At 37.9% G+C, this 12,989-nt stretch overlaps 2 protein-coding genes across 3 annotated transcripts in view; one reads left to right on the top strand and one right to left on the bottom strand.

The window, feature by feature from the left end:
* The first annotated feature begins 6,518 nt into the window (after window positions 1-6,518).
* Window positions 6,519-9,326, top strand: foxa1 (forkhead box A1). The gene is made up of 2 exons (XM_079832722.1): window positions 6,519-6,828; window positions 7,548-9,326. Exons 1-2 carry the CDS (start codon window positions 6,757-6,759, stop codon window positions 8,760-8,762), a joined length of 1,287 nt encoding a protein of 428 aa, XP_079688848.1. The 5' UTR covers window positions 6,519-6,756; the 3' UTR covers window positions 8,763-9,326.
* Window positions 9,327-12,812: 3,486 nt separating this feature from the next.
* Window positions 12,813-12,989, bottom strand: part of mipol1 (mirror-image polydactyly 1) — a 146,341-nt gene continuing 146,164 nt past the window's right edge. For both annotated transcript variants that reach the window (XM_079832306.1, XM_079832307.1), the window contains exon 14: window positions 12,813-12,989. This exon is cut by the window's right edge and continues 847 nt beyond it. The gene's annotated coding sequence lies outside the window, so the exon portion shown is untranslated.

Genomic DNA, 12,989 nt, shown 5'->3' with positions numbered 1-12,989 from the left:
GTGAATACCCTGCATCACTTGATTCTACCTGAACGTGCATCGTCTTCCCACCACCTCTCCAAACTACCACTAATGACTTTATACATTTCATCAGTATCTGTGTATGTCTCTATGGAGTCACTTCTCCAGTCCCCATCCACTCCTACCACCCAGTCATCGCTACCTCCCATCAACCCCTCAGCAACACCTCTGCCTCCTCTCAGTGACTTGGCAACACCTCGGGCCTCCTGGGAGCCATCTCTTCCTGGGCGTGGGAAACCCGTGGCTCCACCTCCTGCCTCTGTGTTATTGAAGAACGGTTTGTCAAGCTGAAAGCTTTTAATAAATTTTTGCAGCAATGGTCTCACAATGGTGAAAATCGGACCAACGGGCTGTTCTCGGTATGACCCAAAGAATCTATCAAAGACTAGTTTCATTAAAATAGGCTAAATGAATCAAAAGCTATTAACATTTTTTTAAATTATTTCATTTTTGACTACTAGATGTCTTTTTGAGTACCTCCAGGGCATGACCCATATACAGAGTTTCTTAGTGATACGCTTATGTGTTCAATATTCAAAGTGGCCGTTTCCCAAAAAGACAGATATGGGAAAATTTGGTATCGTTTGACTCCGTATGCTGCACTGAATCAAAAGAGACCAGTTTCATGATTTTTGATGTAATAAAGCAAAATAGACATTTTTCATATCTCCTGAGCAGTAGGTGGCACTGTGCCGAAACCATACACTGTAAAAAATTATGTATGTAGGGTCCGTTTCTGAAGACGGATAACAGAAAATGGGCAAAGAGGCGGGACGTGGGTGGAGCTGAGGTGACGTGATGACTAACAGACAGCAGACAAATGGTCCACCTGTCGCTCAAAGTGGCCACGCCCTTATTTATGCAGAACTTTAAGGCTTTATATAATGTAAATGAATAAGTTATAATAAATAAAAAATCCCCCCCTCCCCTCACAGTTGCCATGAAGGACAACATTTGCCCTGTAAAATTAATTTGTACCAGGCTGTAAACATGTTTTTTTCTGCTGTAAAGTTAATACAGCTAGCATTGCGGAGAAACAGCCTCGCATCCATTTTGACGTGGTCTTTGTCAAATACGTTCACTTGCTATTCATGAAATCGGACAAACCATCTAGGGCAAGTTCGAAAAATTTTCATGACAGAAAATAAGGGTGCAATCGAATCAAGCTTTAGCCAAGGAATCAGAGGAAAAAAGATTTGCTACATCCCAATTTGTGTACTATATCTTTCCTAAATAGTATTATTAGTGTAGGTGATTGGGAGGCAGAAAATGTTTCTAGCCCTTACGATTCAAAAGGTATTAGCAAAAATGTAAGTGCAATTTTTAACATATGGTGGTGCTAGCTAGCTAGCTAGAGAATAAGTTATAGACTTCCAATTTGCTTCCAGCTGCAGCCTGGAATTAAACGACACTAGGCCTGAATCCGAAATCGCCCCCTATACCCATTTGAGAGGACAGCCATTTTGTACTGGTGTCCGGAACCATTTAGTGGACGTTATTGAGTGCACTCATTCAATCCCACATTGCACCGCAATAATGAGTGTACAGTCAATGTACACACAGTGGCTGTCTGAATTTGCTCACTTGTTTTCATTCACTCCTTTAAGTGAACTGTATTAGTGGACTAAAGTAGGGAATAGTGATTGAGGGTTTAGGGGGCAATTTCGGATTCAGCCCAAGTTTTTTTTCTCTCTCTCCATTCTGTCACCTGATGGGAGTTTGGCTTCCTTGCCACATGCCACTGTCGCCTCTGGCTTGCTTAACTGGGGACACTTAATATTGAATAATATTATTGATCTGACTGCACTGACACTATTTGATGAGAACTGAACTGAGACTGCTTTGTAGCCGAACTGAACTAATTTAATAATTGACTGACTTCAGCTGAACAATGACTTTTTTTTCTTTTTAGAGCTGCTTTACAGCAGAATTTAACTATGTTTGCATCATTTATTATCATTTCCTGTTATCACTGTAAAGCTGATTTGAAGCAATCTGTATTGTATAAAGTGCTATAAAAATAAAAGATGACTTGACTAGGTAATGTTTAAACTGTCCTCTATCTGTGTGCCAAATTTCATCATCTTCCCCCAAGCAGTTCTACAGGCTGCCATAGACTCAAGAGTGGAAGAAGAAGAAGAAGAAGAAGAAGAAGAAGAAGAAGAAGAAGAAGGACACTAACAGATACAATAGGTGCCTACACACATTCTGTGCTTGGCCCCTAATAATAAACTAATAAAATAAAAGAATAAAGTTGCTGTGTCCAACTTCACTTTCAAAATAAAATAAAATAACCACTAATCTCATCATCAGAGCTACAGTTATGATCAATATTACATATAAAATAAAATTAAAAAAAGTAAAATAAATAACTGCTAACCTCATCATCAGAGCTGCAGTTGTTTCCAGCTTCTCTTTCCATAAAATCTACCATTGCTTGGTCAGAGAAAGTTGCACCACTGTCATCCTCTACAGGTATGTGCCCACTTTCCATCACTAATGCGTCTGCCAAGCTCTCATTTGGCGCCCTCTGCTGGTCAACCTCATCTGGCTGCTCGAGTCCAGCAATAAGTCTGGCTTCTTCCAGCAGCTCAGAGGTGGATTTGACACTTTGGATGGCACTGGAGCCAGCGCTGCTGGTGTGACTCTGGGAGCTGCTGTGTTTGGAGAGAGTTTGATGCTTATGAGGCTCCAAGAATTTTTCAGTCGTTCCTCTCAGCCCTCTCCTATGCCCATTCTGTGCTGAATTCACAGAGCTTGATGCCTCATTGTCATTAGAGCTGCCCGAGTCTGGCCGGTTCTGTCCTCCAAAGATAGTGGACTGGTGAGTGCTGAAGGTTTTCCTCTCCTCACCTGAGACCTGCTGATCAAGTGTGCGAAGTTTGTAAGATCCACCAGCTGATAAGGGCCGCTCAGATCTGGGCTTAGCAGGAGGTTGCGGCCTTTGGGACAAGGATACTGCTTTGGTGGTCCCTGCGAGAGAGGCTATGACGGGCTTTCTGACAATCCCATGCCTGGCTTTAAGTTTTGGAAGAGCCATTGTGTTCACTGATTTGTCTATGGAGGAAATGTTTGGGCTTGTGCTCTGACCCCGGCTCATTTTGTTGGTCTTTGTTGAGACATGGATTTAGGGGGCAAGTTTGCAGAGGAGAGGGAAGCGAAAGTCTATTTGAGACTCAACACAGCTGGGTTTTGTCAGGATGGGAGGTAAATCTGTGATGACAGGGCTCACCTGGCAAGGTAAGGAAGAAGTCTTCTTCTGACTGGATGCATGGGTGTATTGGAAATCCTGGAAATCAAAAAGGATGAACAACAACTACATGTATTCAACAAAAACAGATGGAAATCATATATGATTTTTAAAACATATGTTTGGTCACACTTTTATTGGGGTCATATCATCACTAATAATGAACTATTAACTATGATTTTTGCCTCAATAAACTCCTAATTACTGCTTATTAATAGTTAGTAAGGTGTTGTTAAGCTTAGGGTAACTAGGATTAAGGATGTGGAATAGTATATGGTTGTGCAGAATAAGGCATTAATATGTGCTTTACAAGTACTAATAAACAAACAATATATGCATAGTATACTAATAATAAATATACGTTAGTTAATAATAGAGAGAACTAAATATAACACCTTGTGCCTCATTTCATAAAATATAGCAAATAACATTTGTGTCAAGACTGGTAAAAGAGCTATACCTGGAAAAATATTTTTACATGATTTTTTCCAACAGTTCTGTTCTAGCTATGCAATAGATTCATTTAATTTTGTAATGTTTTATTATTTTTTTCCTCATTTTCTTTTCTGATAACCATTCAAACAACCATTATACATACTCTTCACTCTGCTTAAAACAAAAATGTATAAATAGTTTAAAATAGAAACTGCAGTTTTACTGTAGGCCTACTAAGTTATAACGCTACAGCGCTATAACGTTTGTTAGCGAGCTAGCCTGCTTGCTCAAAAGTTGCCCTTTTCGTAGTAACACAACAAATCTTACTAAATGACTAAAAAAGTAACGTTACTCTTTAACCGCTTCTTACCTTTCCATTAATGTATTCCCGCCTGAAAATCTACTACGAATACAATTGTTGCCGCTCTTTGCTGAAAAATAACTGCAGCTTTTTACCTCAGAAACTCAAACAGGGAAACGCCAAGCAGCGTCTCCTAGCAACCGGCCGTCCCTATGCGCGTGCCAGAGCTGCCAGTGAAATCTGCACATGGAAGACCATGATCAAGTAGATTACTATCTTGATGTTAATCATTGTTTTTTTATTTTTTTATTTTTTTATCCATGCATGCATTTTTTACACATATAGCACTGGCTTTCTGCTAGAAAGGCAATTACACCCTTCAACCACTCAGATTTGCAGAACTGAAATGGGAATCATGGTGAGCTATTAGTGCCTCGCTATTTACACATAATCACAGAATAGAGCAAAAAAATTATTAAACAGATTAAATGTACATTCAAAACAATGGTTCCAATTAAAATCAAAATGGTTTTGCGTTCTAATATGATAACCTTTTAAAATCCCAAAGGTACTTTTCATTCTCTATATACACTTTAGCTTAAAAATGGCTATTTTTATTGCTTTAAAATACACTGATTTGAAGAACTGCCTATAGCTTTGTTATCTCCAAAGAACCTTGCCTTCTTTTCTTTTTTGATAAGAACAAAATAAAGGATGATTATAACATCTATGCAATGCACTGTCTGTTAAAGCAAATATATAAAATAGCCTGTTTTTACATATTATTTTATAAGTCATGCATTAAATCTATGGTAACACTTGACAATAAGGTTTCATTAGTTAACATTAGTAAATGTATTAACTAACATGAACTAATCAGTATTTGTTACTGTATTTGTTAATCTTTGTTAATAAAAATCCAGCTGTTTATGTTTGTTCATGTTAGTTCACAGTGCATTAAATACTGTTAACAGGATTTTAAAAAAGTATTAGTAAATGTTGAAATTAACATTAATAAAGATAAATAAATGCTTTATAAGTGCAGTTCATTATTAGTTTATGTTAACTAATAGGCTAGTTAACTAATGTTAACTAATGAAACCTTATTGTAAAGTGTTCCCAAATCTACTGACAAGACAGTCCTATCTCTCCCTCCCTCCCTCTCTCTCTCTCTCTCTGTCTGTCTCATGGGGGCTTTGACATGGTCTAATGTTCTTCTCTTCAAGGGCCATTTCATTCCGTCCTGTGAGGAATCGATCTGTGCTCTAATGGTGTGAGAGATCACTGGAGATAATCCGCTGTAAGTGGATGATCAGTGCTGTCATTCGCTCATTAGCAGGTGTACACTGGGTAATGTGACCTCTTGTTCATCTGAGAAATAAAAGGAGGGAGATGGTGGTGTTTCCAATTGCTTCCTAAACACCTGGATTCAAATAAATAGGCTCCAAAGTTTTTGAAAGTTAGTAATATTTCAGCTGCTATTCTGCAAAAATGCTTTAATCTTGGTAACACTTTTTCTAACAGCAACAAACATACATTGGAATAAATTATGATTTGTTAAATAAACTATTTAATCAGGCCTAGAATTTAGGCCTATGTTTTCATGCATTTAGTTATTTAAAATATACATAATTTTGGTAATAATTTTGCAACACAACATTCTACTATGGATTAAAAAGAACCGTTAAACATTAATTCATATTTTTTTATCACAACTTTTTTTCTTTTGCCTTATCAGATAATTAATGTGGTTCAGATAACAATAATATTTTGAGGTTCTGCAATCTCCTTCATTGCATAAACTCAAATTCTTAATTTAAATGAACTCAAAATTTTAAGGCAACCAGGAAACATACTTTAAGTTAAACCCAACAATAAATGTTTACGTGTAATGTTAAAATGTAACATTTTTGCAACTATTAAAAATGTTCACGAATAACATAAAGCAATATTACAACATTAAATGATGCTTAAGGTCACTATATGTAAATGTCATGCTTCATGTTTTGTATTATCATTGTTTTCTAAAATTAAGATATTATAAAGCATTACAAACGTATGTTCTATAAGTTATATACATCTAATATATTACTATATAAAAATATTGTAATATATTTACTTACCAGATCACTCAAATGTCCTGAAACGTGTTACTTAATCTGAATTCATAGTTAAAGTACACTTGTGTTTTAAATTATATAACATTATAGTGCTGGGTCACTTAATTAAGGTTATAAAGTCCTGGCCTTATTTTGAAAAAAAATATAGGCTAATAAAATGTTTCAATAATTTAAAATGTTTACATTCGAAAAAAAAAATAGAATGTGCCAAAAATGTATGGGATATTTAATATTATGCATCATACAGTGTTTATTCGAATAGTGTTGAAATTAAAATATGAATCGTTTTTTTTTTTAACCTTTTTATTTTTTTACTGATAAAAGCTTGTTGTGCAATAAAACACACGGGTCATTCCTATTTAAAAACAGCAGAGTAGACGTGTTCCTGGAAGAACGAGAGAGATCCAGGCAAATGAGACATAGAAAGTGGGCTGTACCGTGTTCTACGTAACAGGCAGGGGAAGATCTCCAGTTCGGTCCCAACATTTCCACTTTACCCAAAGCCACGCACAACATCCCACCAGTGACTGCGCGCGGTGCCAGGACACACATACACACACATACAGACTCACACACGCGCGCTGTGAGTCTGCGAACTGCATGTGCACGAGCTGCGGATTTCCTCCATAATGTTGGGCGCAGTGAAAATGGAAGGACACGAAACTCCAGACTGGAGCAGCTACTATAATGATGCACAAGAGGTGAGAGACAATTATTACTGCCACTCTGAGCTGCGGGGATAGTCAGAAAGTTTGTAGATGCATGCGCGTGAATAATGGATCAACAGACTGAACCCGAGGCTTGCGCTACAAACCACTTTTAGAACGGAGGAATTAAACGTAAAATATATATTCCGCAGAATTGTTGTCTGAAGCTGATAAAAATATCAGCCATTGATTAACCCACTTGGTGGCAGTAGTGATGCCATTGCAAGCGACAATATAGTCAAAATCGTCTTGGAAGAGTTTATCAAATATTATTTTCTATAGGGATGATAACAACTTTTTGAAAATGCTTTCTGGCTAAACTATTTGTATTCAATTTATTATCGATTGTGTATATCATCACAAGATTATGTGTGTTTTATCTCGTTCAATTTGAGTAATTGCAAAATTACATTTAATTAAACGCAATAAAACTGTCCTACGTTTCCATTTCTCAGCAAATGCACATTTCGTTTTTTTTAAAGAACATACAATAAAATCGTTACATCTAGATTAAATTTGTCCTCACGATTTTTAATGCTGTTACCTGAAATTATTTTTGTTAATTTATAACCAACTAAATCGATGAACTCTGATAACATAACGATTTTCTTTACTACTAAATTACAAGAGAAAAGATGCTAAATGAATGCGAATAAAAGTGCTGAATACAGATGTATTACTTAAAAGCTGCACGATTTTTTTTTTTCTTTTAGGTTTATTCTCCCATGACGAACAGCAGCATGAACGCTGGGCTGAGCTCCATGAATAACATGAACAGTTACATGAGCATGTCCACCAGTGGGAATATGACTTCCAGTTCTTTTAACATGTCCTATGCGAACCCCGCGCTGGGTGCCGGACTGAGCCCGGGCACCATGGCCGGGATGCCCCCGGGCGGCCCTGGCGCCATGAACGGGATGAGCGGTGGCGTGTCGAGCATGGGCACCGCGCTCAGCCCGTCCAACCTGAACGCCATGACGGCTCAGCACAGCTCCATGAACGCGCTGAACCCGTACTCCAGCATGAGCCCCACCATGAGCTCCATGACATACGCGCAGCCCAACCTGAACCGGGCCAGAGACAACAAGACTTTCAGGAGAAGTTACCCGCACGCCAAACCGCCCTACTCCTACATCTCCCTCATCACAATGGCTATCCAGCAGGCACCCAGCAAAATGCTTACCTTAAGTGAGATTTACCAGTGGATAATGGACCTGTTCCCCTACTACCGTCAGAACCAGCAAAGGTGGCAGAACTCCATCAGGCACTCGTTGTCTTTCAATGACTGTTTCGTCAAAGTGTCCAGGTCACCCGACAAGCCGGGAAAAGGCTCCTACTGGGCCCTGCACCCTGATTCTGGGAATATGTTTGAGAATGGCTGTTACCTGCGAAGGCAGAAGCGCTTTAAATGCGACAAAAAGTTGCCCGACGGAAAGAGGTCGGACGGAAAGAGAGACCAGTCGAGCGGCTCTGGTTCCCCGGCCAGCGACAGCACCAGCTCCAAACCCGTGCATATGGACTCCAGCTCCATAACCTCCTCAAACCAGTCGTCCAGTCCTCCCAGTTTGGACCACAGGAGCGGTAGCACCGCCAACTCTGAACTGAAGAGCACCGGCCCGCAGGTGCACTCCGTGTCCACGTCCCTGTCCTCGCTGCACTCTATGGCCCACGAACCCCAGCTGCACCTCAAAGGAGACCCCCATTACTCCTTCAACCACCCGTTTTCCATCAATAATTTAATGTCCTCTTCCGAGCAACAGCATAAACTGGAATTGAAAGCCTATGAACAAGCGTTGCAATATTCCTCCTATGGCTCAGGGATGTCTTCCAGCTTGCCCATGGCCGGGAGAGGCAGCATGGACCCTTCGGCTTTAGAGGCCTCTTACTACCAAGGTGTGTATTCCAGGCCTGTTCTTAATACATCTTAGTCAGTCGCCGACGCGGGGGAAAAAACTTTATTTTATTTTTTGCATGCACTTGGTGCAAAAGAACTGTTACTTTAAAATATAACAAAATGTGTATGTGTATAATAAAATATTGTAAAGTGTTTCCAATGATTGTATATCCCAGTTAAAAAAAACAAACAAACATTGCTAGTGTATTTAAAATCATTTGCTTGTAAAATACTTGTTGTGATCCCCCAAACTTGTAGTTCCCCATTGTTACAACGTGCACGAATGAAGGTCAACTTTGGTCTTGTTGCTGGTATAAAAGCGAAGCCCCTGTCTGTTGCAGATGTATTTGAATGTTGTCATTTTACTCATTCTTTTTTTGGGGGTTTACTTACCTCGTTTTGACAAAAAACACTTCCCAATCTTGTATTGAAATAAATTAATCCAAGGTGGAAATGCATTGTGAATAAAAATATGTATTTCTTAATCAAGCAAAACGTTTGTGACATTTTTATACAGAGGTTCATGCATGCATTTTTCAGTTGAAATTGCATTTGCAATTATTCCAAGAAATAAAAACTCGTTTCGTTTCGTTTTTAGAAATAAGTATGATTATCTCACGTCTTTTTTTTTTTTTTTGCATTATTTTATGTCCAAACAATGCATGCTTAATAACTTCAATAAGATAAATCAAATATAACTAGATATTTTAATATAAGCTGCTCTCAAAGCCAGCAATTTTGGCTGAGCCCGTCTGGTTTTGACTTGATGTTGGTAAAAGACCAAGAGAAAATCCAAGTCTAACACACGCGCAGCCTCAAAGACTCGCTTCATAAAAGATCCGATCTCGTTTTAAATGGGATTTTAAACAATATCATAGAGAGGCCAAATCATCTTTTTGTGGAGCGTAACCTACATGATGGGCACGTGAACCTGAACAGATTTGACTTTGATCATGGTATTTTGTATACACGCATTTTGGCTGAGTAGCCGTGAAATTCATTTAATTATCTTGTAATTCCCCCCCGATGCGTAAATAAAATGGATAATTGACTTCAGGCTTGAGAAATCTCGACGTGTGCCGCCTATAGATAATAAAGTTATATAGCTTATATTTGTGCCTTTTATTTTTAATGCGAAATAAAAATTAAGACGCATTGTTTTCCCAAAATTAGGGTCCGGTGCGGTCGATTTATCCGATATTGAATTAGATCTCGCGAAAGAGATATTTAGCCTAATTAAAAATGGTGAGGTTAATAATAATGAAAAAAATGTCAAATAATATATAAAAATAGGCTAATAATAATCACTCAAAATCATTAGAAAATAAAATTCTATTCTTTTTAATGGGGACGATCCAATATTAGCTATAGGGCATACTATGACAAAATCACAGATTTAATAACACGAATGAATAATCTAAATTCCCTTCTCTCGTGCGCATAAGTGCATTATAAAATTAATTGCTTCGTATTTTATTAATATCTAACAGAATTTACCTGCTTACACAAATCAAATTGGGTTTATGGGTTTGATCAACTGAAATACAAATTCAAATAAAACTAAACGCTAAATAAAACACAAATGTGAAATATGGAACCATTGATTCTAATAATTTTATTGATGATGCACATAATTTAAAGAAAACATGACACCATTATCGAGTGCACCAGGTGAAATTTGATTATGTATATTTGTTTATCAATCAAATGCTTTATCGGAAACATTGTTTTATTTAAACAATTTATAAATCTTTATGATAGAAACCACGGTCTGCATACGTCAACCAGAAAGTGATGATAATGAAATTAATGTGCGGTCTTAAAAAAAATAAAAAATAATAATCCAAGGACAAACCAACTGATTACAAGGGCAGTGCAAAAATATTTAACACGTTTTTGGGAAAACCTCTTAACGAGTGCACTGACAGGGATAACGAACTGCTCATTTATTTCCCATATAATTTGCCCTAATTGAGATATTTGCATGGGAATTTTATTGTTTGTAATTGGCGCAGTGATTGAGCAACATTCGAACGCTTTTATTTCTTTATAACGCACGTCTTTAAACGAGCCAGACTTTACGAAGGCACAACATATGCGATCAGCAGGCAGTGTTCAAACTTATGTGGCATTTCTCGTTGCCCCATCAAAAGCTCCGGCGCTTTCTTCAGCCTTATGGAGCAAAATTTCGACAACAATGCGCACGGCCCTTTAGTTCAAAGCGCCCATCAGCGGGTCTACCCGTAGACCTTTCTTCTCCCTCTTTTCATTCTGAGTTTGGAAAAGCACTACAGGGCCAAGGCGCTCCTAATACCTTCTGATGGGGATTGAATTAATTATCTCCAATAACACAATTGTGCTTGGCCAACGAAAAGAGCAAAGCAATACCCCTTCAGAATCACACACACACACACACACACGAAAGAAAGGGGCTTTCAAAGGGCGAGAGAGAAGAGGGAGAGATCTCTATCCGACATCAGCTTTCGAAGCAGCTGCTTTTCCATTAAAAATGATACGGGAGAAGTTTATTAGAGCTTTGTGCCCCTCTAATATGCATCGACCATGTCAGGTTGGTGGTCTCGCACTCCCCTCGTGCTGCTCCGTGTTTTGTGTCTTCATTATTCTTCAGCAGGGGATTTGGATAGAAACAGCCAGTTGGGTTTCTTTGGAGTTTCATTGTGGCGGACGCAATAAACCGAGGATGCATTTCTTGTTGAAATATATTTTGTTTGTATATATTGATAACGAATAATAAATAATATACACTGTAAAGCATTATATGATCAATGAGTTATGGCAACATATGTTTTTACATTGCTTTAACTCAAATAAGTTGAGCAATTATTAACTTTTTTAAGTTGTATACGATTCGACTCATTTTCAAGTCAGTTTAATGCAATTTAAGTTGAAATGACTTCAACAACCAAGTTGATTGTACTCAAAAATATAAGGCAGCAACAATAAAAAAAATATATATATTGCAAAGCCTTAATTTTAAATTTTAAACTATTATGTTGGCACATGAGCAGATTATTTGGGCTATTGTGAAATCACATGGCATAAATCATTATTTACATTATAGTTATTTCATTCAATTAACATTAAAACCAACCCATTTTTCAGCTAGAACCTGCATGGGAAAAATAACTAAGTATATTTGTATAAATAAAGCGCTACTATGAGAAGGAGAGAAGCAGACAGAGAAAAAGAAGAGAGAGCTTGAAATATTTGGTGTCGTTATAGCAACCGGATCAGTGGTGCTTTTCTCTGAGGGTCATTCAATATGTGCAGCCGAAACACGGTTTTAATTAAAGCGTATAAAAGTTTTTTTGTAAGTCGATGATCACGCACACTGAATTTGGGGGGTGATAATGGGGCATTTCACTCCACATGCCACAATAAACACAGACTCGAGCCTCCACCACACCCACATATCAAACAAGCCATTTAAAACATGCACACCTCAAACAAATCATTTAAGAATGCACGTCTCAAAACAAAAGTTTTCGTCTGGAGAGAAAAAAGTTGCACCATCAAAGGGCAAGTGTTTTCCATAGGGATGTGTGGGGACACCCAGGTTGTGCCATCTCCACGGTAACCTATAGGAGGAAAATCGACAAGCTTGTCCTGGTGTCGGGCGTTTATTTGAGGGGAGGGACACTCAGCGGCACGTCTGGCCTAAACAGCCTTTTCTTTATTCACCGCTGCATCTAACATATTTCTGAGTACATAATCGATCAGGCTGAAGAACAGCTCTGCTGAAGGACGGCCAGGGAAAGGCAACATAAACCATGCTTATATAATTGTTTGGGCTATCTAGTTGTTAGTAAAGGTCGACAGATCTCTTTAGCCCATTTTGTGTTTGGAAATTATCAGCATGCAAAGCACTCCCCATTAAACACTCGCAGCGCATTTTTAGGATTTCAAAGAATCATCTGGGTTCTTTTTTTTTTTTTTTGCTTATTATGCTGATGCTGATTATAATAATAAGAAGTGTTATTATAATCAGCATGCAAAGCACTCCCCATTAAACCCTCACAGCGCATTAAGAATTCGAAGAATCATCAGGGTTTTTGTTTTTTTTAATAGTTATTTTAGTTTACACAAAAAAATGTGAGAGATGAATTTAAAAGTTGTTAACAATAAACGACATGCATTTAATAACATATTTAAAAGTATTAAAAGTAAGGAATAACTCCAAAATATCTAATTAAGATATTCAACCTGAATTAAAAAGAGCATTATTTACATTTGATTAAAT

The sequence above is a fragment of the Gobio gobio genome (genome assembly GCF_949357685.1).
Source record: "Gobio gobio genome assembly, chromosome: 13".
Classification (NCBI taxonomy): Eukaryota; Metazoa; Chordata; class Actinopteri; order Cypriniformes; family Gobionidae; genus Gobio; species Gobio gobio.
The sequence above is the reverse complement of the archived record's forward strand: the minus strand, read 5'-3'. Positions and strand labels throughout refer to the sequence as shown.